This window comes from Neomonachus schauinslandi, chromosome 5 (assembly GCF_002201575.2).
Source record: "Neomonachus schauinslandi chromosome 5, ASM220157v2, whole genome shotgun sequence".
Lineage (NCBI taxonomy): Eukaryota > Metazoa > Chordata > Mammalia > Carnivora > Phocidae > Neomonachus > Neomonachus schauinslandi.
This window is the reverse complement of record NC_058407.1, coordinates 160,030,058-160,052,506: the sequence shown is the minus strand read 5'-3', so window position 1 is coordinate 160,052,506 and position 22,449 is coordinate 160,030,058. Positions and strand designations below refer to the sequence as shown.

General features: G+C 56.3%; 1 protein-coding gene and 1 long non-coding RNA gene across 4 annotated transcripts; one reads left to right on the top strand and one right to left on the bottom strand.

Annotated features, from left to right (window-relative positions):
- The first annotated feature begins 143 nt into the window (after positions 1-143).
- Positions 144-11,930, top strand: LOC110589951. Its single transcript, XR_002480913.1, has 3 exons — positions 144-167; positions 11,409-11,656; positions 11,894-11,930. It is a non-coding gene; the product is annotated as an uncharacterized LOC110589951 (long non-coding RNA).
- FBXL19 (F-box and leucine rich repeat protein 19) lies at positions 1,593-21,161 on the bottom strand. 3 transcript variants are annotated; one of them, XM_044915686.1, is made up of 11 exons: positions 21,120-21,161; positions 18,376-18,576; positions 16,872-17,015; positions 16,682-16,768; positions 16,370-16,588; positions 15,829-15,861; positions 14,076-14,587; positions 7,089-7,252; positions 6,842-7,003; positions 2,215-2,433; positions 1,593-2,108 (listed from the first exon to the last, which is right to left on the bottom strand). In XM_044915686.1, exons 1-11 carry the CDS (start codon positions 21,159-21,161, stop codon positions 1,930-1,932), a joined length of 1,962 nt encoding a protein of 653 aa, XP_044771621.1. In that variant the 3' UTR covers positions 1,593-1,929. The 3 variants fall into 3 exon arrangements, with proteins under 3 accessions (XP_044771621.1, XP_044771620.1, XP_044771619.1); XM_044915685.1 differs by lacking the exon at positions 21,120-21,161 and adding an exon at positions 19,836-19,949 and having other exon boundaries at positions 15,700-15,861; XM_044915684.1 differs by lacking the exon at positions 21,120-21,161 and adding an exon at positions 19,522-19,557 and having other exon boundaries at positions 15,700-15,861.
- Between the last annotated feature and the right edge of the window lie 1,288 nt (positions 21,162-22,449).

Below are 22,449 nucleotides of genomic sequence, written 5' to 3'. Positions count from 1 at the left end.
GGGAACGAAAGACTGTCGGCAGAGATCCCGAGGGACCTCGCGACCCCAGGCCACTTCACTATCACCCAGGCGCCCGGACCCCAGCCTAGGACTGGGAGTTCCCGGGCCCTGGACAACTCGGCACACTTGGACACCCCCTAGATGCCCAGACCTCCAAACCCCTCCCCGTAAGTAGTGAGCTGGGGGAAGGTGAACCCATCCACCTGTAGGCACCGCAGGGTGTCCGGCATCCTCAGTTCCGAGAAGCTGGGAGGTCCTAAGGACCCCCAGATCCATCCGGGAGGCCCAAAGGATGAGCACTCCGGTCGTCCCAGCTCTTCCCCCCCCACCCCAACGCCGGTGAGAGACACACGAACGCGGCGGCCCTGGCTGGAAGATTTTGAGTTTTATAGCAAACCGTATTGTACAGACCTGGGGCCCAGGGGCCCAGCCCGGCTGGGACCCCCACTTGCCCCCGCCGGGCTGCCTCCTCTCCCTCCCCCAAGCGGCCCCATCCTCAAGCCTTTCGCGATACCCAGAACCCCCTCCCCTCCGGCCTTTGGTCCGCCCAGTCCCTCCCCCCACCCTCGCACCTCCCTGTTACCTGAGGTATGTGGATAGATCCCCCCTCCCCTACATGGTACAACCCGGCTCCCCCGGGGTGGGGCCTGGGCCGAGGGGCGGGACCTGGCCCCAACTCCTCCCCGTGGCTCCCCAAGCCCCGCCCCCGCCCCGGAGGGTGGGGGAGGGCCAAGAGTCTGTTACTAAGTTCCCATGGCAACTAAGAGGGGCCATTTCCAGCCTTAGCACTGGCTTCGGGAGGTGTCCATTGGCTGCTATTTCCATGGCAACCAGGAGTGGCAGTTCCCTGGGCAAATGGGATACAAGTTTCCATGACGATGAAAGAGTGGGAAGAGCCAAGCTGGAGGAGTCCCATCTTCCCCATCATTGGGCTGGCACCCCACCCCCACCCCCACCTTAGGTCAGGAGGGGTGGAGCTGCTCAATACAGTAAAGCAAGAGAGAGCCTGGGGGTGGCGCAGTCCAAACTGGGTGCCCACCAGTCCAGTCTCAGTCCAAGCCGATCAGTCCCCTCACTCCGGCTCCCCCAGGTCCGAGGTTCCCCCGGTTCAAGTAACACTTCAGTACAGATGAATGTTCAAGTATTGTGCGGGGAGACAGGTAGGGGGCTGGGGTACCCCTCACCACTCCCCTGGGCCACGCTGAACAGCGGGTAGGCCCGCGGCCCCCACTCCTCGCAATAGCTGCCATTGTCAGTGACGTTCAAGGAGTCAGGGTTGGGGGGGGAAGGAACTGAAATCTGGGGAGGGAGTAAGGAGAGGGGTGTGACCCCCTGAGGGGGTACTACTGCCCCCACACCTGCTCTTTGCCCCCACCCCTCTCTCAGCCCTGGCTTTCCCCTGGTTCCCCGAGTCCCCCCCCCCATCTCTGACACGCGGATCCCCAACTGCTCCTCTGGTTTCCCTTTTTGGCCCCACCCCCACCCACCAACTCCAAGTATCTGGTCTTTGTTCCCTGAACCCTTGGTGGTCTGCTTTCTGCCCCCCCCCCCCCCCGCCCCCAGCCCATCCTCCACCTCCCCCAGCCCCCTGGCTCCCAGTATCCTGTGTGCAGGTACCCTTTCCCCATTTCCCTCCCTCAAACTTGCACCTTACCCCCCCACACCATCCCTTTGGCTCAGCACCCCCCTGTACCTCTAACCCACTCCCCCCAGGGGATGGACAATGAAGCAGGTGGAAGGGAGAGGGGATGGGAAGGAGAGACCCCCAGAGATATCAGTGCAGGGGGTAGAGAGGGGGGAGGCTGGCTCGAGTCCCTGGGCAGGAATCCCAAGTCATGAGGTGGGTAACCTGGCCTCCTGGCAGGGATAAAATGAAGGCCCGAGGTCCAGGCTCCTGATGAGTCCTGGGGGAGGGTGGGGGGCACCCAACTAGCTGTCCTTGAGAAGTAGCTTCTCCTCTGGGCAGCGGAAGGGGCCAGGGGGCCCAGCGGCTGCCAGCCGGGCACAAGCTTCAGGTGAGAGCTGGCGGCAGGAGCGCAGGTCTAGGCGGCGAAGGCGCGGGCAGCGGCGGAACAGCGGGAGGCAGTGGTCCGTGAGGCGGTGGCAACCTGGGGGGGGGGGGGGGGGGGGGGGGGAGACCACGAGGGGGAGTAGGGGGTGGGCACTGGCCACGGGGACCAACACGCTAGCAGGATGGACAGAGAGGATGCTTACCAGCAAGATTGAGGTGCACCAAGGTCTCGCGGAGTGGGGAAGTGGGGGCTGTAAGGAGGTGGACGCTGGGGTCCCCGACGTGGGCGCAGTGGCTCAGGTCCAGCGCACTCAGCTGGGGTGCGTGGCGCAGCAGGAGCCGCAGGGAGGCATCTGTCAGCTCCAGGCCTGCCAGGCGCAGCTCTGCTACCCCCTGCAGCCGCCCACGGCTCTCCGTTTGCCCTGGGCAGGCAGTTAAGAGGTCAGCACCCCCGGCTACTCCTGTGCCTGCCCCTCAGCATCCAGACCAGCCGTCTCTCCACACTCCTATCGCTCGCCACCCCCTAAACCTGCTTCCACAATAACAGAGCCTCCACCTGCGTTCTCTACAGGGCTTGCTCTTCTCCCAAACACCCGTACAACCTGACCTCATCTAATCTGTCCATTGCTCACATCACCTCCTCGGTGAGACCCTCCAGGATTACTCCTTTTGATATGGTAACATTCCACATACTCCTACCCCTTCCCTGCCATTATTGTCCCCCCCTCCTTTTCTCACCATGGAACCTATTTTTTTCTCTCCTCCCACTAGAATGTAAGTTCCACAAAGGCAAGAATTTTTGTCTTGTTCTTGCTCTATCCCTAGCAATTGAGACATAGGTGCTCAGTATATATTCACTCATCCGACAAATGCCATCCCTAATGGAACTGCCACCCCAGGCCCCCCCCTACTTCCCTCTCCTTCCATTAGTAACATCACCAGCTGAATCCCTTTCTCTCCATTCCCTGGGCGCCCCTCAGGGACAACACCACTCTTGCCTCAACTCCTGCCCCAGCCTCCTCACCCGGTCCAGTCTCTCCTCTCCTTCCTGGCATTCAAAGAGAGCTGTGCTCACAAACAAGTGGGGCAGGGGGCGCCTGGGTGGCTCAGTCGGTTAAGCATCTGCCTTCGGCTTTGGTCATGATCCTGGGGTCCTGGGATCAAGCCCCGTGTCCGGCTCCCAGTTCATCAGGGAGCCTGTTTCTCCCTCTCCTCCCCACTGTGCTCTCTCTCGCTATCTCTGTCTCTTTCAAATAAATAAAAATTTTTTTAAAAAAGTGAGGCACCATTCCTCCTCTACTAAAAACTCTGAGGGCACCTCCTTGTTTAGAACATTCCAGTTCCCATAAAGGTTCATCCCTGTCTCTGTTCCTAACCCCCCTCCCACACTCCCAAACACCTGGGCCAAATTCCACAGGTGACCCTGCTCTGAGACTCTGCCCACGGACACCTAATGTTCAATCCTATGCCTGGCTGGTGTCCCTGGCTTTTAGATCTGAGGTTAGAGACCACTTCTTCCCTCATCTCCACGGAAGAAGAACTCATGTCCCTCATCTCTACACCCAAAGCATGTGGCATGTAGCCTGCTTTTCTTTTATTGTATCTACCACGTTCCTGCATTTTGGGTTTTGAGAGGAGAGGGGAGGGGCAGAGGGAGAGACAGAATCTTAAGCAGGCTCCATGCCCAGCATGGAGCCCAACGGGTGGCTCCATCTGTCGACCCTGAGATCATGACCTGAGCGGAAATCAAGAGTCAGATGCTTAACTCACAGCCACACAGGCGCCTATGTTTTTTTGTTTTTTAAACTAAGCGCCTAAACACCAGCCACCATTAATTGCGCACTCAGTGTGGGCCAGGCACCAGCCAAGGGGGCCAAGTGGCGGCCTGCCCCTAGGCCAGGGGCTCTTCTGCGTCCCCTGGAGGGCTGCCTAAAATCGTTGCTGGACCCACCCAGAGGTTAGGGAATCTAAGGTTGGGCCTCAGAGCTTATTTTTCTAACAAGCTCTCCAGTAATGGTGATGCTGCTCGTCTGGACCACGCTCTAAGAACCACAGCTATGTGATTATCACTCCTGCTTACAAATGACAACTTTGAGGCTCAAGTCATTAAAGCAATCTGTCCGAGGTCACATGACTGAAATGAGGATGCCAGACCAAACATACCACAACACTATCTACCTCCCAGGCACCAGCCTAGCCCATAGATAAACCAGATCAGATATCACCAACTCATGAAACTAGCCTACACAAATGCGTTATGGAATCTGCACAGTGCTGAAATTTTTCTCAAATGACGAATGCTACGAAAGGGGCATTTCCATAAAGAAATTTCGATAGAGCTTTCCTCTGAAAAATTATAAGATCTGGCACCACTGGGCTATCCCTTTCACCTGAAAAGGACTAGCTGGGAACTGGGTTGCAAGATGCTATTCCCTAAAGCCATTCCCCAAGCGCATCCCCTCTGTCACCTGCCAGGCCATCTTTGTGGGCACTTGACTTGGCAAACTCTGAATTCTGCCTCGTTTTTTCCTTTGAGGAGCTGAGAGCCTGGGAAGGGGCTACATCTACAGATGCCCTCAATCGTGGGCCACAGCTAAAAGTCATTAGAGGGAAGCAGAGGACAGACAGGTCACTTCTGGCTTGGACAGGGGAAGTGGGCATCTGCAAGGATTTCACTGAGGTGGCAGCATTTAAGTTGGGCTTTCAAGGATTTGAATGTGAGAAGTGGGACGAGAGCAGGCCAGGCAGAGAACAGCAGGGACAAAAATAAGGAAATAGAAGAACTTTAAGTTTTGCTCAAGGAATGCTGCCCAGAGCCAGGGAGCCAAGATAAGAAAAGTGGGTGTAGAGTCCCAACACTACAATAGGTCTCAGGGCCTGGAAGGCTCATCTCTGCAAGCTCCTGAGGTAGTTCAGTCAGGAGGAACTGGTATCACGGTGCCCGCCAACCAGCACTTTCTCACCTTCTGGAATCCACGGTTCCCAGTGCCCACCCTCACCCCCACCCAAATCTTCCTGGCTCAGTCCGATTCCGGTAAGAGTGGGCAACGGGGAGTGCTCCAGTCTAGCTCTGTGTGACTTGCAGCAGTCAGTCAACCCCTCTGGGCCTCTGGTGCCTTGTCCAGATAGTAAGAAGAATCCTAGATGCTTCTCTACCTCCTTCCAAGGCTGCTGTGAAGGGGGCGGTGGAGTGGGAAGAAGGGAACTGAAAAGTGAGCTGTGAAAGCAAGGCTCTGGGGTGAGCACAGCCCCTGCCCTCCCAAAGCTTAGAACTCAGGGAGAGGAAATGGGTGTTCATCAAATCACTTCACCACCATGCAGTGATAGCTGGGAGGGAACCGCTCTCAAGCTCTAAAGGAACCCTGATCTCGGGGGGGGGGGGGGGAGGATTATGGAGGGCTTCTAGGAGGAAGTGGCATTTTTGCTGAGGCCTGAAGAATGATTAGGTGTTAATTAGACAAAGGGGGGTACAGCATTCTAGACAAAGAGGACTAAGCAAAGGCCTGAGGGCTGGAGGCTGAAATGTGGGGATGGCACAGGTCAGTGGGAGCCAGACCACACCAGGCCTTAGTGACAATGTATTAGTCTTTATCCAAAGAGCACTGGGAGATTATGAGGAGGAGTTTAGAGCACAGGGCTGACACGGACAGATCTGCCCTTCTGGATGGTTCCCCTGGCAAGAGAAGCTATTGTGAGCATCCCATCTCCTGGCTAGACAAGGAAGGAACCCCCAGGCCTCAGTGCTCCTAACCCATACCTCCGTTGTGACCAGCCTCTGCTCCCAGCATTCCCCTCTACCAGTATGGGCCTCATTCCCTACGAAAGTGCTTACTCCTGCCTCACACTCCCTGGGACAACCCTGTCCTTTCAGGACTCAGTTCAAACAGCACTTCCTCAAGGAGGGATTCTCTCTCTGCTCCCCATGCCCAACCACATCCTCCACTGTACCACCCCGTAACCTTCTGTTTCTGATTCTCTCTCTTCTGCACTACTGGGATTCTACCAGGGTAGGGACTGGGGCTATTTGAGGTCTCCAGGGCCCTATATAGGGCCAAGGCCAGAGTATGTGTCCAACAGTAAAAGCTGTCTTTACCTGAGAGGGTACCCGGGCCTGACCCAGGGTGAAGAGGTAGCAGGCCTGACGGGAGAAGATACCACCACCCTGATGCAACCTTCCAAGTCAAATGGATCCCTCTTTCTGCTCCACTCCCTCAGGAAAACCCTTATCCTTTTCCCGTAGGGCAAGGGGGCACAGAAGCCAAATCTATTGCTCAGCCATATACGTACTGATCCACACATGAATTTTAAAAGAATGTTAACTGCTGTCATTTAAAATCAAGGATATTTCACAGGAAAATCCACATGTCTGGCTCCTCTTGACGAATGGAAGTGACTGGCCATCCTGGGCCTGCATTTTCCATGGCCATTGCCGCTGCCCCCTCTGGAGGAGGCTCTTCAGGAGCGCCCACCACACCCAGTGGGTTCACTCCTATCTGCCATCGGCCAGGCCACTGGCTTCTTCCAGAATTCTTATGCCATCTTCCTGTCCTATACCGTGTTTCATCACATAATCATCTCCCCTCTGGAGCACAGGGGCCACTTCCCCTTCATCTCTGTTCCCTCACAGCTCCTATCACAGGGCCCAATGCATAGCAGGGAAGTAAACGAATGAACAGTGGCCAAGCAAGGCCTCCTGACCAAATTCATGCATTCTGCCCTTTCTTCAAATCTCTTAACATCCAGCATGAGCCGGAAGAGACCTTGGAGGCCTCATACCCGCCCCCTTCCCCTGCCCAACCCATTCTACAGATGAGCCAACAGACGCCACACCTGGTTTGGTGTCTGGTGGAGGCAAGAGCAGCTCGCGGAGCTGGGAGTCTTTAACATCCTCAATCCAGCGGAGGTCCAGGAGCCGCAGGGCCGGCAGTGGGGCTGAGCCCAGGGCAGAGACAGAGAGCCAGGAGCAGCCAGAGAGCACCAGCTCCTGCAGGCCTGGGCAGGGGAGGTCAGGAAGTTGGTGCTCCATCCCAGCACTGTCTCCCTCTTCACCCTGTCCTACCTCGCCATCCCACCCTACCTTGCAGACGGTTCAGAAGCCACATGAGCTGCTTCTTGGAGACACCTGTCCAGCTGAGGTCCAGGGCTCGGGGCTGGCGACGAACCACACCACTGAGCATGGGTGGGGTCAGTGACTTTCGCCGGCTCAGGTCCATTCGAGGCCACAGACGCTTGTCATAGCACCTATCAGCCACAAGAGGGAGACAGAGCCCTCAGCTCTTAGGGAGCCTGCGAAACTCCCTACTACTTCAAGGGTTCATTGGCCACAGCTCTGTTCTGGCCCACAAAGACAGCAGGGGTGGCAGGAAGTACCCAGCCTCAGGCCAAGGGCACTGGGTTTGGGGCTCAGTTTCATCACTAACTGGATGCGAGACCCCAGGCAGGCCCATTCCTCTCCCTGAGCCTCAGACGCTCCACTTGTAAAATGAAGATAATGACCCAGACTCAGACTGCCCCATAGGGCTACTGTGAGATCAAATGAGGTCACTGCAGTTTGTAGACCTTACAGCTTATAAAGCATTCTGCCAAAGACACAAACACCCTACACGTTGTATTTGACGTAACACCAAAGGGATCTGTCAGCAGCCCTCACCAGCCCCACCTTGTGCTTCTGGAGTTCTCCCTGGCTAAGTTATGGTGACTCGTGGGAACTTCTCATCTCCTCTATTCATCTCTGCCTTTGAGCCACATCTGGCCCATTCGGATGGCCAGCTGCCCAAGGCTCGACTTCCAGCCCTGTTACCTCCTGTCTCGGGTTACTGTGTCCCTCCAACTAGAATGTAGGCCCTACCAGGGCAGGACGGCTTTTCCCCTTTGGTAGCGCCAGTACCTGGCACTGTGCCAGGGGTTATCTGTTGCACATTTGTTGCATGAATGAATGGTGCGAAGCCGGCATGAAGTCCCTGAAGCTTCCACTGAGCGCTCCCCAACAACACACATCATCTACAGCTTTTCATTTATCCACTCAATGTTTATGGAAGGCATGGTAGGGCCCAGGAATCAAAGTTCCAAAGATGAATGAGGCCTACACAAAGTTAAACAGCTTTCCTGATCCCTGAGAGCCCTGACGGATCCGACATGCAGTGAACCAGAGAAGGGCCTCCCAAACTTAACTTTACCAAGGAACCCTTCCCCACCTCTCCCAAGGTCATCTGTGAACACTTTGTGGCACACTAGAGTTCATCAAGACTTAGTCTGAAAACTCTCTTCCAGTTCTCAAAAGCATGTCAGGAAATTCCCACTGGGCTAGACGGACTGTGTCAGAAGCAGCAGGGGTGGGGAAGGCCCAGGAAGCTGTGTGTGACCTCCCTCCCACCCTCCATTCTGAGGGCTTTCCCTTCGAGAAGCCCTGGGCTGGAGCAGTGGTTACCAACTCCAGTTAGTTGCTATCCCCTTCTCTCAGAATGTGAATTTATCTTTCAATCGATCCCCTCCTTGCACTTAAAACCAGTATTGCTTCACATAAAAATGTTAACCTTGGAAATACGTACAATAAAAACCGACCGGGATTATTAGGCTTTAGGCTACCACCTGAAGACTATTTTTGTTAAACAGGGAGATAAGTATTAGAGAGGTGTTAAAGATACAATAGCACCCAATGGAGAGACTTCCTTTTCAAAACTAATAGAAGGATTAAGCCATGGTTTTGTGCCACTTGAAACTGCCAGGCGTTCTCCACAGAGCCCCATCTGACATTTTAGGGAATTACTGGGGGCACAGACACTAAGGCTTTAATCCAAACAACCCCACTTCTTGGTCCCGCCTGCCGCCCCTTCCCCCTTTCCTCCTTTTCCCTCCTCTCCCGGTATTATAGCCTCTCCCTCTCCTGGTTCCTTCCACTCAACCAATAACCACTTGCAAGTCTCTCCCATTACAAAACAGAAAAGGAAAAAACCCAGCCTACCCTCAACCGAGCTTCTGCCCCTTTTCTCATTCCCCTCGGTGAAATCCTGCCCACTCCAACCCAGGCTTCAGTCTCAGCTCAACTGCCACGACCACCCTGAAGCCCTTGGGTCTTCCATGGCTAGAAAGGAACCCTTCCCCCCTGGGGGCACACACAGGCCGCCAACTGCTTCTGTATCATACTCCACAACAGCCACACCCAACCACCTGCCCGCCGATAGACACACAATGCTGCCTGGTGCCAACATATATTGGTACATGTTGTGCTTCTGCCCGAAACGCCAACCAACCCAGAGCTTTCAACACTCAGTCCCAGTGTCTCCTCTTCCGGGAAGTCTCCCATGACTTTTCTTGGCTTGAACTAATTGGTCCCTTTGCCCTTGAATGACCAGGACACTGGGTTTAAACCTCAGAGTGGCAGCCAATAATCACTCAGGGCCCTACAGATCCTAAGTGTCCAGCCTCCACTGCACTGTCAGGAAAGTGGAGGAAACACAGCCAGTCCACGGTAACTGAAGCAGCAAGGGATACAGTCAGAATCAACAAGGGGACTGGACAGGGCGCCTCCCAGGGAGACAGTGAGAAGAGGGAAGAGAATGTGTGTTCCAGATGGGGAAGAACCAGTGTCCAGGCCTAGGATACAGAGAGAAAACGGAGCGCTCTGAGAAACTCAGGCAGCAGGAACAAAGGGCAATCCACACCTCACCTCAACAATGAGAGTTAGTAATAATAAAGATGGGGAGGACCACGGCATTAATACCTACTGTTCATCAAGGGTTTACTATGGGCCAGGTACTGGTCTGTGCATTAGGCAGGTAACCTCACAACAGCCCTAGGAGGTAAATACTGTTACTATAACCTCCTTTTTATTTATTTATTTATTTTTTTAAAGACTTTTTTTTTAAATTTATTCATTTGAGACAGAGAGATACAGAGAGAGCGAGAGAGAGAGAGAGAGTAGGAGCAGTGGGGAGAGGCAGAGGGAGAGGGAGACGCAGACTCCCCGCTGAGCAGGGAGCCTGATGCGGGGCTCGATCCCAGGACCTTGAGATCATGACCTGAGCCGAAGGCAGACGCTTAACGACTGAGCCACCCAGGCGCCCCTATAACCTCCTTTTTAGAGTTAAGGAAAATGAGGTCCAGAGAGGTTGGGAAACTTGTTCGAGGTCCCACAGCTACTAAGTGGCAGCAGAACCAGGTTTTAACCCAAGCTGGTCTGGATTGAGCGCCTGAGTTGTGTCTGAGGAAGGGGCAGGGGGGAGACTGCAGAGGAGACTGGGGTGGCACGCCGTGGCAAGGAGGCCGCAATGCCCAGTGGGACCGTCATTTAGTGCAGGCACTGAGATACTATACGTGTGCAAATGTCCAACAGGGCTGTGAGAGTTCACTGTGAGGGCAGCAGGGAACCATGCATGGGTCCTTTCTAAGCTGCGGAATGACACCAAGGTGAGGGGCAGGAAGAACTGCTAAGAGGCACGGCCTGCCCTCATCCGGGGGCATCAGGGCTTGATGTCCGAGTTCCCTAACCCAGTTCATTTTACCCTAGCCTCCAGCCACCCCGACCCAGTCAGCGCCCTATTAAGCCCACCTCCCAAATCCGGAATTCTAGTCCTAAGCCTCTGTCCCGCAGAGGCCCTTTGGGGATGCGGATGTACCAGCCCAACTGGTGCCGGGCAGGAGCTCACAGCCTGGTTCTTTCCTCTCAGCTCGCTGGGCTCCCCGATGCCACCACTGTCCTCCTATCCACCAGTCTCCAGGCCTTTATTCCCAGCCCCAACTGGCCTTGACCTTGGGGTCCAGTCCCTTCCTTGCCACCCTCTGCCCATGTCCCCCAAAGTTCCAACCCTCTTTTCTGTGCCTCAACAACTCTACCATGCTTCCTCTGCCTGCCCCCCTCCCCTCGCTCTTGGTACATTCACTTTGCCTCCCAGTTCCAAGAGGAGATAAAAGCCACCAGACAGGAAAGCCTGCAACTCCCTGCTCTCCAACCTACAAATTTCTCTCTGGCTCCACCCTCACTGCCTCTTCCCTCACACCATCCTGGTTTCCTCACTTCCATCCATCCATCCATCCATCCATCCAGTATTATCTTAGAACCTACTGGATGCCGGGCGCCATCTTAGAAACTAGGGACACCACAACGAACAGATCAAGTGCCTGCCTTGGAGCTGATGTTCTCAACCCCATGTGACCTGGCTTTGGTGCCCTACTCCCACGTAGTGCAGCCAAGGACACCAGGGCCTCATGTAGCAAATCCAACTGCCGCTTGTGGTCCTTGGTCTCCCACGACCTCTTGCCAACATCCTACACTCTTATCATTCACTCCTTCCTCAATCTCTCTCCTGCAGGACACTTCCACCATCTCCCTCATGTCTCTGGTTGGTCTTTCTCTAACTCACAGATACTGACATTCTGTCTTCTCTCCTCTTTCTGGAAGCTGCTACCTGCAGGGGGAAAACTTCCAAACCTGGATCCTTCCAGCATCAGACCTGTACATGCATCTGCCGTCCTGCCAGCTCCTGACTGGCCCACAGGCCTTTCGGACCAAACATGTCAAATCTGAGCACTTCGCGTTCCCGGAACCTGCTCCTCCTCTGGTATTCCCGAGCTTGGGGAATAGCGCTGCTGCCCACCCAGGCTTGTGGGCCAGAAACTCAGCTGAAGAGTTGTCACCCTGCTGCCCAGGTACCAAACACAAGCCATTCTGCTTCTTAAAAAATTCTCAGCCCCAGTCCCTCCTCTCTACCCCTCCAGCCCCTACTTCTGTGCCTAGACCTGACAGAGCCTCCTGACTGGTCCCACTGTACCTCTGCTCCACCCTACCCTCGTCCTTACCAAAAACGACCATTTTATTGAGTGTTTAGTACCTTTCAGGTATTGCGATAAGTGCTTTGCAAGAACCACTTCATTTAATCCCCACAGGGTATTAGTATGAACCCCAGACTACAGATGAGAAAACAAGCCTTGAAAAGTAGAGCTATCCATCCACGGCTATACATTCAAGCAGGACAGGAGTCACAGTGGATGACACCCATGGGTGCCAGACTCCAGGGCCCAAGCTGGAAATCACTGTGCTGTCCAGCCTCTCTGCTTTGTCCACTTCCGGTCACAAGTCTCTCCTTGAGGTAAAAATTAAGGCCTCTTCAGTCCTGGATCCCCCGTGCCAAGCACAGAGCTGGCCTTGAAGAGGCCCCAGCAACATATCCCCGAACACTACATGTGCAGGGATGGTGATCCCCAGCAACCGCTCTCTTTGCTCCTGTGCTGAAGGCTGACTGGGAGCTCCTCAAGGGCCCAGGCCCGCACTCTGAAGATAGAAAGTCTGTGCTTTCAGTCAGTATTTGTAACTGAATGAATAATACAGGTTACAGTTAGGGCACTGAGTAGTTTCTACTTCCTGGGTACTGTCCTCGGTTCTTTATGTACATTAGCTCATAAAGACACTACAACATTGGGGAAATTATGTGCTATGGTGAGCGCTGTGAATTGTGTAAGACTGTTGAATCACAGACCTGTACCTCTGAAATAAATAATACATTATATGTTAAAAAAAAAAAAAAGAAGATAGCAGGAAAGGAAAAATGAAGGGGGGGTGGAGATCGGAGGGGGAGACGAACCATGAGAGACTATGGACTCTGAGAAACAAACTGCGAGTTCTAGAGGGGGGGGGGGTGGGGGGCTGGGTTGGCCCGGTGATGGGTATTAAGGAGGGCATGTACTGAATGGAGCACTGGGTGTTGTACGCAAACGGTGAGTCGTGGAACACTACGTTAAAAACTAATGATGTAACATATGGTGACTAACACAACATAATAAAATAAAAATAAATAAATAAATAAAAATAAAGACACTACGAAGTAAATGCTTTGGTTCTCCTGGCTTAACAGATGAAGAAGAAACTGAGGCACAGAGACGTTAAGAAACTAGCCCAGTGGCTGTCAGCTTATCAGGGGAAGAGTAAGACTCAAACACAGGCAATCTGCTTCCAGAGCCCGCACTCCCATCCTCTCAGCTCTCCAGCCTCCACAGAGAGCAGAGGTGCGAGCTAGTGCCCCAGAGTCCCAAGGAAAAGGAGTGGAGTTCAAGTTCAGCCACCAGTTTGCGCTGTGACTTCAGGTGTCCCTCATCCTCCCACAGGGCTGCAATTACAAGGAACGAGGCGGCCCACAATTTGCAAAGTGCCCACCAGGACGCCTGCTGCACAGGAAGTGCCTGGGAAAGAGCCTAATGTACTCATTTAATGAACTACTTCTCGGGCACCTCCACTGCCCTCGTCCTGTGCTGGGAACACGCAGATAAAACAGACACAGTATCTGCCCCACTCTAACAAGCGATGAGAACATGAGTGTGAATAAATGAGTGAAGGCTCGTCAACATGTGGAAAGCCTCTGTGTGCTCTGTGAGGGGAACAGGGTGCTGTGGGAGTCTGATGGGACTGGGGGAGGACTTTGTCAGGGGCAGGATTGAAGAGGGAAACCAGGGGCTTGGGAGGATGACCGACATGTCTGAACAAGCAAGGTTCAGGAAGCAGGGGGGAGATGGGGGGAGGACAGACAGAGGGAGCTGGTGGTGGCTCCGGGGCATAGAAAAGTGACAAGGGGAGTCAGGAGCCTGAAGTATGGCTGCCTCTGAGAGGGCAGGGGTCACCTCAGCAAAGAGCTTTCTCATGTGTAAATGGGACCTCTAGTGAGGCCGTCCTCAGAGAAAGGACTGTGCAAAGCAAACGGGGTGATGTGTGACAGCACTTAGCGCTCTGCTTTGCCACGTTAACGCTCATAAATGACGGTTATTAGGAGCAAAGATTCTGGAGCCATGGGGCCTGGGTTCAAATTCCTGGTTCTACTACCTCCTCTCCACAACCTTGACCTCAGCTTCATCTGTAAAAAAGGAATAATAGGACCTACCCTCACAAAGTTGTTATGAGAGTTAAATGAGCTCCAACAACGGAAAGTGGCTTTGCACGCAGCAAATACGGAAGTATCAGACTAGAAAACATCCATACTACAGGAGTATGATCAACGTAAGAACAGGACCCAGAGAGATCATAACTGGCTGTCGCAGGTCATACGGCAAGTGGGAACCTAGGCCCGTCCAGGCCACTCACCAGCGGCTCCAAGTCCGGCAGACTCGCATGCAAATGCACAGCTCTCGGGGCCCGAGGTGCTGGAAGACACGAAGCCAGGCGGCTCGGGGCAGCGGGTGGTCGGATCCAGCGGCCAAAGGCAGCGTGTCGGGCTCAGGGCTTCGAGGTGGGGGCCGGACCACGTGCCTCTCCAGCTGTGGGGGCCGGGGCGGTGGGGCGGGGCCCAGGGGCCAGCTGAGGAGGGGCCCCCCACTGCCGGGGCGCACAGCCCGCCGCCCCCCGCGGTTCTCCTTCTCGCCCGAGCTGCCCCGGGCTGGCCGTCGCCCATTCCGGGCCTCGCCAGGGGCCTCCTCCTCACTGAGCGATGTGCCTGAAGAGTCAGAGTCGGAATCCGAGTCCGAGGAGGACGAGGAGGTGTCAGGGACCCGCTCCAGCAGCTGGCACATGCGCTTGAAACGCTCGAGCTTCTCCCTCTGTGGGGACGGGGATGGCACTGCCGGGCCCTCAGCAGAGGCCAAAGGCGGCTTTGGTTTCTGCAAGGAGATGGGGGGAGGCTGTTCTAGGGCCTGGCACGCACTTGCCCACCTCCCTGCCCTGAGGAGTCAGCAGGGGATGAGCAGCCCGAGAGACAGTCCTGGGTTCCAGCCATGGCTCTGCCCCTGAACGACGTGAGGCCTCAGCCGCATCATGTCCCTCTCTGGACCTCAGTCTCCTTATCTGTCACGTGAAGGCACTGATTCTAAGAATTAGAAGCCTTCCAGGTTTCAATAGCTTATGAGTTTCCAAAGGCAGTGAAATACGGAGAACAGTTAGAGATGTCGTTTTGAGTATCGGCTCGGCTACCACCTCTCTGTGTGACCTTGGGAAGCCCCGGCCTCATCATCTACAACACAGAACGCTGGACTAGGTGATTCCAAGTGTCTACTCAACGATGTGAGAGTGACAGAGCACCTCATACTCACGGACTCACATCCTCACAGTGCTCCAACGGAGTGGCAACCTGGACCACTCTTCTTACACTCGAGGAAACTGAGGCTCAGAGAGACCGAGTGACTTGCCCGAGGTTACAAACTGACAAATGGCAGAAGCAGGATTTGAATACAATCAGGCAGACCCTTGCATTCATGTGTCAGTGCAAGATGACATCTGAATTCTAGCTTTGCTGTGGGACCTTGGGCAAGTCTTTTAACCTCTCTGGGCCTCATCTTCCTCAAATCTAAGTACATTTCACAGTTCACAAATCTCATTTACTTTCATTAGATATAAACAGTTCTGTGGGATGGGTGGATAAGATAGGTAGTATCCTCTCCTTCACAGAGGAGGAACCGAGGCTCAGAGCAGCTGACAAGTTGCCAAGACCACACAGGGAGTCAGTGGGCAGGGATTTGAACTCAGTTCTTTTCCCTTTAAGGTTTGGAAAGATGACACAAATGGGTCAGATGACACCCGAGGGGTTCCTGGAAAGTCCTGTGGGCTGGCCCCAACCCACCTCTCCCCCTCCACTCTTCCCAGGAGTCCAGATGCCACTGTGGCCAAATGGGGCAGGGGCAGGACAAGGTGAGCAGGAAGGGACAGATCTCTGTCTCCAGGGTGGAGGGTAGGGCAAGGAAAGATGGGAGGGGGAGGGTGGAGGTCCCCGGCACACCTCCCAGTTCTCGGGAGGGAGCCCAGGGTGGCAGGACGAGAAAGCCTGGCTCGGATTCAGAACCCTGGGGGGCAGAAGGCCGGGGCCGCCTGGGTCCGATCCTCGGAGGAGGCAGGCGTCTCCACCCACCTTCTTCAGGTGCCTCTCTCGGCCTCCTTTCACCTACCAGAGCAAGAGGGAAATATGGGGAAAGGGAGAGGCCCCATTAGCCCCTCATTGTCCACAAAACTAAGATCCATGCTCGCTTCTTAGACTACAAATCCCAGAAGCCCACATCTCAGGAAGAACTCTGAGCATGCTCACCTTCCAACCAGTGTCTTGGCTCACTGAGCATGCTCTCCTCTTCTCTTTCTTCCCCCTCAGGCCCTTTCCAGCCCCTCCTTCCTCCTCGGTAGCAGCTAATTTGAGCATGCTCTCTCCCTCCTACCTGAAGCACCCAGGGCTCCCAAAGCTTCCCTGCCCAGTGCCAGTTGCCCCTCACCTGTACCTCTCCTCCCTACTGAGCATGCTCCACCCTCCCCGCCCAACATTTCCTAAACTACATCCCCCAACAACCCCTTGGAGAAACCACAGAGCGCAGCCTCCCAGGCCCACCCTCCCCAAAAAGGAACTACACTACCGTTCCCAGAATCCCTTGGGCTGGACCTAATGAGCATGCTCCCTGGCTCACCTTTTTCCTTGGGGTGGGGGGCTCATTCCCTGCCTCCCTCTCCTTTCTTTTGGGGGGCCCAGGCACGTCCTCTGGGGGGGGCCCAGCAGGTAAGGGGCCCTTGCGCCTGGGTGGGGGTGGTGGAAGCGGCGGCTCCTCCGTCAGCTTCCATCCACTCCCCAGGCTGGCGCCCTCCTCGCCGTTGTCAGCCCTGCGGCGGCCTGGTCCCTCACCTGAATCCTGGGGAGATGGAAGCTGGGGTTGAGGTTCTCTCCAGCTCCCCAACCCACTGTCTACGCAGAACCCAGCACCCAGCCCAGCCCCTACCCCTACCTTGCTGGTCCGGCCTTCCTGGGTGCAGCGAGGGCACTCCCAGCAGTTAGGGATCTCCGCATTGATGACACCCTCAGCCTTCCCCATCTGTAGGCAGAGGGCAGGGAGTGGATGTAGGGTGCCAGTAAACCCAGAGGCAGCGCTCCCCAGGGCCATCACCTTCAGACTCCAGGGCCCCCAGGGCCATCACCTTCAGGCAGCCAGGGTGGACGATCTCATTGCAGATTGTACACTCCATGAGGCTCAAACCAAATTTCTCTTCCTCTCCCTCTACTGTGTCCTCCTTCCCAGCCTCCCCACACAAGAGGCACACAGCTGTGTGTGGGAGCACGGGCTGTTGGGGAAGAGGGAGTATTAGGGACCCCGAAAGCAAGCGACAGGGGGAAGACCCTTTCTTCTGGGGAGCCTGGCCAGCTGCTGGGTGAGGTTCAGAACCCATGGGTCAAGCTAGGTCAAATCTTGAATTTGTTCCTTTTTGGCAGTATGACCTTGAGCAAGTGGTTTAACCTCCTTGGCGTCTGTTTCTCCACCTGTAAAATGGGGCTAGGCATTTTTCCTTTGCAAGACCTCTGGAAGAATGAGATCACTTGGGGAGGCACTGGATACATAGTTGTTATCGCTGTTGCAAATGTTGCAGCTGGAGTCAGGGTCTGTGTGTGTGACCCTGAAACTGTTGCTGGCTTTGGGGAAGGATAGAAACCATGGCAAACAGGACAATACTGTTGAAAGAGAGAGCTGCAGGGGACGTGGCCGCAGCTTGGGATGATTCTGAGTTTGCACAATGGGCAGCCCAAGGGTTGCTCTGGACCCTACAATGAATCAGGTTTTGGCAAGACTCCTGGGCATGCTAAAGGCAGCTGGCTGGTCCTAGGGGAGAGCAGCCCTCAGACAGTGGAGGGAACAGGGTAATATGGAGTCATGTGAGGGATGCTGAAGGTTGGGAGACAGGCCCAAGGAAAAAAGAGGTAGGGAAAGGAGGAAAAGGAAAGTGAGGCAAGGGTTGGAGGACAAAGAAAGAGAAGAGGGGGGCTGGAGGGTAAAGAGGCAGCAGAGGGGCTGGAGGAAAAAGGAGGTGGCGGTCCTCCAGGAGGAGGTGCAAGATGCAGCTGGCTCCTCAAGGCTGCTGGAGAAGGGCCACAAAGGGGGCTCAAAGGAAGAAACCCATGTTCTCTGATACCTACTGTGTGCTGGGCACACTCACATCCACGCTCTTTCTTCATCTTTACAACTCAGCAGAGGAAATGTTTCACAGGAAAGGTACCTTGAGGTTCAAAGTGTCTGTTCAAGGTCACACAAAGGGTAAGCTTGGCCTCAAATCCGAGACCACTCTGGCAGGTGGGGAAGAGGCTGGAGAAGGCTAAGACCTATTCCCTTGGGCCAGCTCCGGAAGCGCGCCCCTGTGCACAGATTCCTCCAGGAAGGAGCACAAGAGGGGCTGAGCTGAGCTCTCTATGGGTCTTTGCCTCTGAAGCCGGGAAAAACGTGAAGGTAAGCACGGGGTTAGATTCTTCTGGGTGCCCTAACATCACCCTCCGCTTGCAACTGGAGACAAAAACGGGCCTGGTGGACATCTGAACAGACAGCAACTCTACAGTGTGTGCCAGGAAGCAGCCAGCCCAGAAAGGTTCGTGGGCCGGCTGGGGAAGGGCACCCAAAGCCCCGGGGGTGTTGGGTGGGCTGGGGGCAGAACTCACGGCAGTGCACTGCCGGAGCAGGCACGACTGCTTCATGCGCCCGGGCCCCCCGAACTTCTTCATGTCTCTGCAGAAGTGGCAGTCCCCGCACTCAGTGCGCACACAGGCCCGGCAGCGGCGGCAGCGGGTTCGGCGTCGGCGCGCTCCGGCCCCCGGCCCCCGGCTGCTCGACGACATTGGGGGCGTCAGCAACGCCGAGGGCTGTGGGTCAACGGAAGCAGGGTCAGGGAAGGCCCTGGCCTGGGAAACTCCTGGTAGCTCCCCCCATTCCTAGGCAGCCAGAGCTTGCTCTCCTACCCCGGGGGAGACAAGGAACAAGGAGACTGTCCCTCCTGGGGTGGGGGGGAGCACCACTCCCTCTACTCAAGGCCTCTCTCCAAAGCGCTCACCTGCCTCCTCTGGGAGCCTGAGAACTGGCTTCCTGACCTCACTCCTCTTTCCTCACACTTCCTCAGCATCCCCTTGCCCAGCCGGGGGAGAAAGGGACTGGGGCCTCTGCACTGACATCCCCACACCAAAGCTCCTTGGAAAGCCAGGGCTCCTAGTTTGTGGAGTTACCTTAGAGAGGCCCCAACTCTTCCCCTGGTATCCAAATGCACTCCACCTAAAATTCCCCCAGACTTACCTCCAAGATACCCACAAATTCCTGGGTAGAAGCTCTAGACCTTTCTTCCTCCCTCCTTTCTCTCTCTGGCACACAACTACCACCCAATCTCTCTTCCCCCAAAACCTACACAGTGTCAACAGATCCAATGGGATGCTTGCCCTCCCCCAGCCCCAGGGCTCTGAGACACTCCACCCCCCCCATGCTGCTTCAGAGCCCCCCCTCAGCCCAAGATCGCAACTGCTCTGCTCCCCACAGAGCTCCCTCTGCCCCAAGACATCCTCCTCTTGGATCTCTCAGGTCAGCCTGGGCAATCTCCCAGATTCCCTGGGATTCTAGAATCCACCCTGACATCTCCACAGAACTCAGGATGGGCTCAATCCTACATGTCTTCTCCCCCACCCCCAAGCTTCCCAGGCTACTTTTCCATCCCTAATTGTCTAGAATCCCTTGGGCTCCCCTTCCCATGGAAACCAGATCCTCCAAGATCCCATACAGACTCAGCAGGCCTGGAGGGGGTCTCTTCGTGGCCAGAGTCTTACCCTAGCTTCCCCCTTTCCAGGGACTTCCAGACCCATCCATGGGGGGAAGGGGCCCTCCAGCGCTCCAGGGGAGGGGCCTGGAGGGCGGCGACTGCAGGCGGGGATGGGGGTCTGCAAGGGGAAGCAGGGTCTAGGAAGGAAGGCCAGTTCCCCAGGGTTGAGAGGTAACAGGAAGGAGGGCTGGAGATGAGAGGAGTTTGGAGCAAAGAGAGGGCGAGGCTGGGGGCGGGGAAGGTGGAGAGAGGCCGGGCTGAGGATGAATGGGAGTGGGAGCTGCCCAGGTCTGGGGGTGAGGAGGAGCCGCATGAACCCACCTCACACGTGTCCCGGGAGCCATCTCTCCCTTCTCGGCAGCTCCCGGCGGGTCGGCGGCCATCGGCGGCGGGGGGGCCGGGCGGCGCGGGGCGCGGAACGCTCAGAACGCCGGGGTCCACGGCCCCCCGAGGGCGCTCGGCCCCTCCCTCCGGCGGAGGCCGGGACGGCGGCGAGTGGAGATGGGGGGCGCCGGGGGCGAGGCCCTCCCACGGGCTGCGGCGCGGCCCTTCCAGGGGGAGGTCCTGCTCTGGGGGGCTCAGTCCCTCAGCCCCCCCAGGCCAACGGGGGCTCCTCGGGCGCAGGGTGCTCAGCTTCTGCCCGGGCCCCACTCAGTCCGGGGTCCGAGTCACAGCTCCCCTCCCCCCACCCCGCCTCTCCCCAGCGCCCCCGGCCCCTTAACTGGCCCCTTCCCGGCCCCCACCCCCCAGGGGTCCAGGGCCAGGCCTGGGCCCCCCACCGTTTCCGGGGTTCAAGCCCCGCCCACCGCCGGTTCCCGGGGAGGGGGGGGTCCCTGTAACCTGCCCCCCTCCCCTGGGCCCGCCCCTAGACTGCGGCCCCCTGCCCTAGGGCTACCGGGCGAGTGGAGGGGGGTGAAGGAAGCTGCTCCGGCCCCGCCCCCCCAGCCTGCGCGCGCCCCCGCCCTCTCCCCCTCCCCCCAGCGCGCGACCCCCCAGAGATAGGGATTTAAATAAAATTTGAATAAATCCCCTTCCTCAAGCCGGAGGGTGGAAGGAAAGGATGGAAGGGGGCAGGGAAAGGGGGAGGGGGCAATTGGGGTGCCTCAGCCCCCCTGGTCCCCCGGCCCCGCGCTGCTTCGGCCCGGGGCCCTGGCCGCCTCTCTCATCCCTCCTGAGCTCCTTCCTCCTTCCTCCTCTCTTCCCCCACCCCTCCCTCCTCCTTCCCTCCTCCTCCTCCTCTTTACTCCCTCCTTCTCCCAGAGGAACCCCGCCCCCTGCCCCCTCCTCTCCCCACCACCTCCACTTTCCAGGACGAACACGCGCAGGGCACGACGGAAATCGTAGTCCTGCGGACGCTGGTGATACCGTGGGAACAATGGGATGCTGGGGCCAGCGGGGACTACAAAGAAGATGGCGGAGGGCGTGCCAAGCCGGGAGCTGAGGATGCCGGGAGTTATAGTCCGGTTGCCCCGAGGCTCCCCGTTGCAGAGGATAGAGAAGGAGCGGGAACGATGACTACAAACAAGATGGCCTTCTCCCCCGACCTGACCTCCTTCCCAGGCACTCACACGCCCTCCTGTCCACAACCCTCCGCGTGTGTGGTACCTGACGGGAGTCGCAGTCCATCTGCTGCCTTCCCGCTGCCATTTCTACTCGTCAGGAACAATGGAAAGGTGAAAAGGAACGAGAACTACAAGCAAGATGGCGGAAGAGGGGCGTACACCTGACTAGTAGTCGGTCTTTTGAGGTGCGATGGGAATAGTAGTTTTCTAGCCTTCTAGTGTGCCTTAAGAATGGCGGAACCACGAGAATAAGGAGACTACCATAAAGATGGCAGGCTACCTGGCCTCTCCCCGTCGCCTCATTCTACCACCTTGGGCACCTCGCCCGCCTGAAACATCGAAATCCCCCTCCTGGTGGTGCAGAGCCTGACGGGAGTTGCAGTCTTCCCAGCTCCGCTCTATTATCTTTGGTCGAGACAATGGAAGGGGAAAGGGGCGGGGACAACCAGCAAAGATGGCGGTCGAAGGGAAGGGGAGACGGCGACCTGGGATTTGTAGTCCATGCGCTAAGACTGTTCCCTTGTGGAAACGCGGGAAAGGACTACAATGATGATGGCGGCCCATGGCTCGTTCTCTGCGGCAGTGCCTGCTGGGGGGTGTAGTCCCTTCCTTAGCTCTCCAGAGAAAGGACGTGGGCTGTTGAAATGTGCATCACGGTGGACACGCCAAATTGCGAGCCTACGGAAAGCGAGAGTGTCTTTCCTCCTCTCGCCACCACCTCTTTCTGAACGACCTGCCGGGAATTGTAGTCCCACGCCTCCACTCGCTAGTGGAGGGGGAGAATTTATGTCACTAGTGGGGCTCAGTGCGGGTGAGGGAGAAAGACGTCCGGGAGATCTAAGGAATATATAATGTCCGCCTCCGCGTGTGGCAAGGACTTCGTATTTGAGGGTAAGGCTCTTAAAGGAAAGCAACAGTAATCAGTATTGTCGCGACAAGGGAGGCGTGGTTCTCGCCGAAAGTACCATCACGCTGTTGTCCCCTCGGAAAGCTTGGGCGCCTCACACCCAAAGCTTGTTCCCCAAACCTCATGGAATCGGTATCTTCCAGGTCGTGAGGACGCCAGGGAAGAAAGAGGCTCTGAAGTCATAAAAAATCCCCTCCCCTCCTTGGGAAGTCACCAAACCTCGGTTTTCTCATCTGAAAAATGGGGATAATGATACCTACCTCCAAGTAGAGTTAGGTGTGTTAGGACAATGTTCACGAAAGTGCCCAGCTCTGAGCCTGACACGGGGCACGTGTTGGTAGTTCCTTTTTCGAGGTCCCTTCCTGCCTAGCTCTTCTGGGATCCCAGGAATCCATCATGCCGGAAGGGGTTAGCTGCTGTGAGAAGAAAACTGTAGCAGGCAGTCGGCCCCCATCTTGAGCCGCAC

Excerpts from the sequence above, each read along its gene's own strand:
- FBXL19 (XM_044915684.1), bottom strand. The coding sequence starts at position 19,557 with ATGGGTCTGGAAGTCCCTGGAAAGGGGGAAGCTAGG. Across the intron at positions 15,862-16,369 it reads CCCCCACCCCAAGGAAAAAG|GTGAAAGGAGGCCGAGAGAG; the intron begins GTGAGCCAGGGA and ends TTGCTCTGGTAG. Across the intron at positions 2,109-2,214 it reads GGTGCACCTCAATCTTGCTG|GTTGCCACCGCCTCACGGAC; the intron begins GTAAGCATCCTC and ends CCCCCCCCCCAG.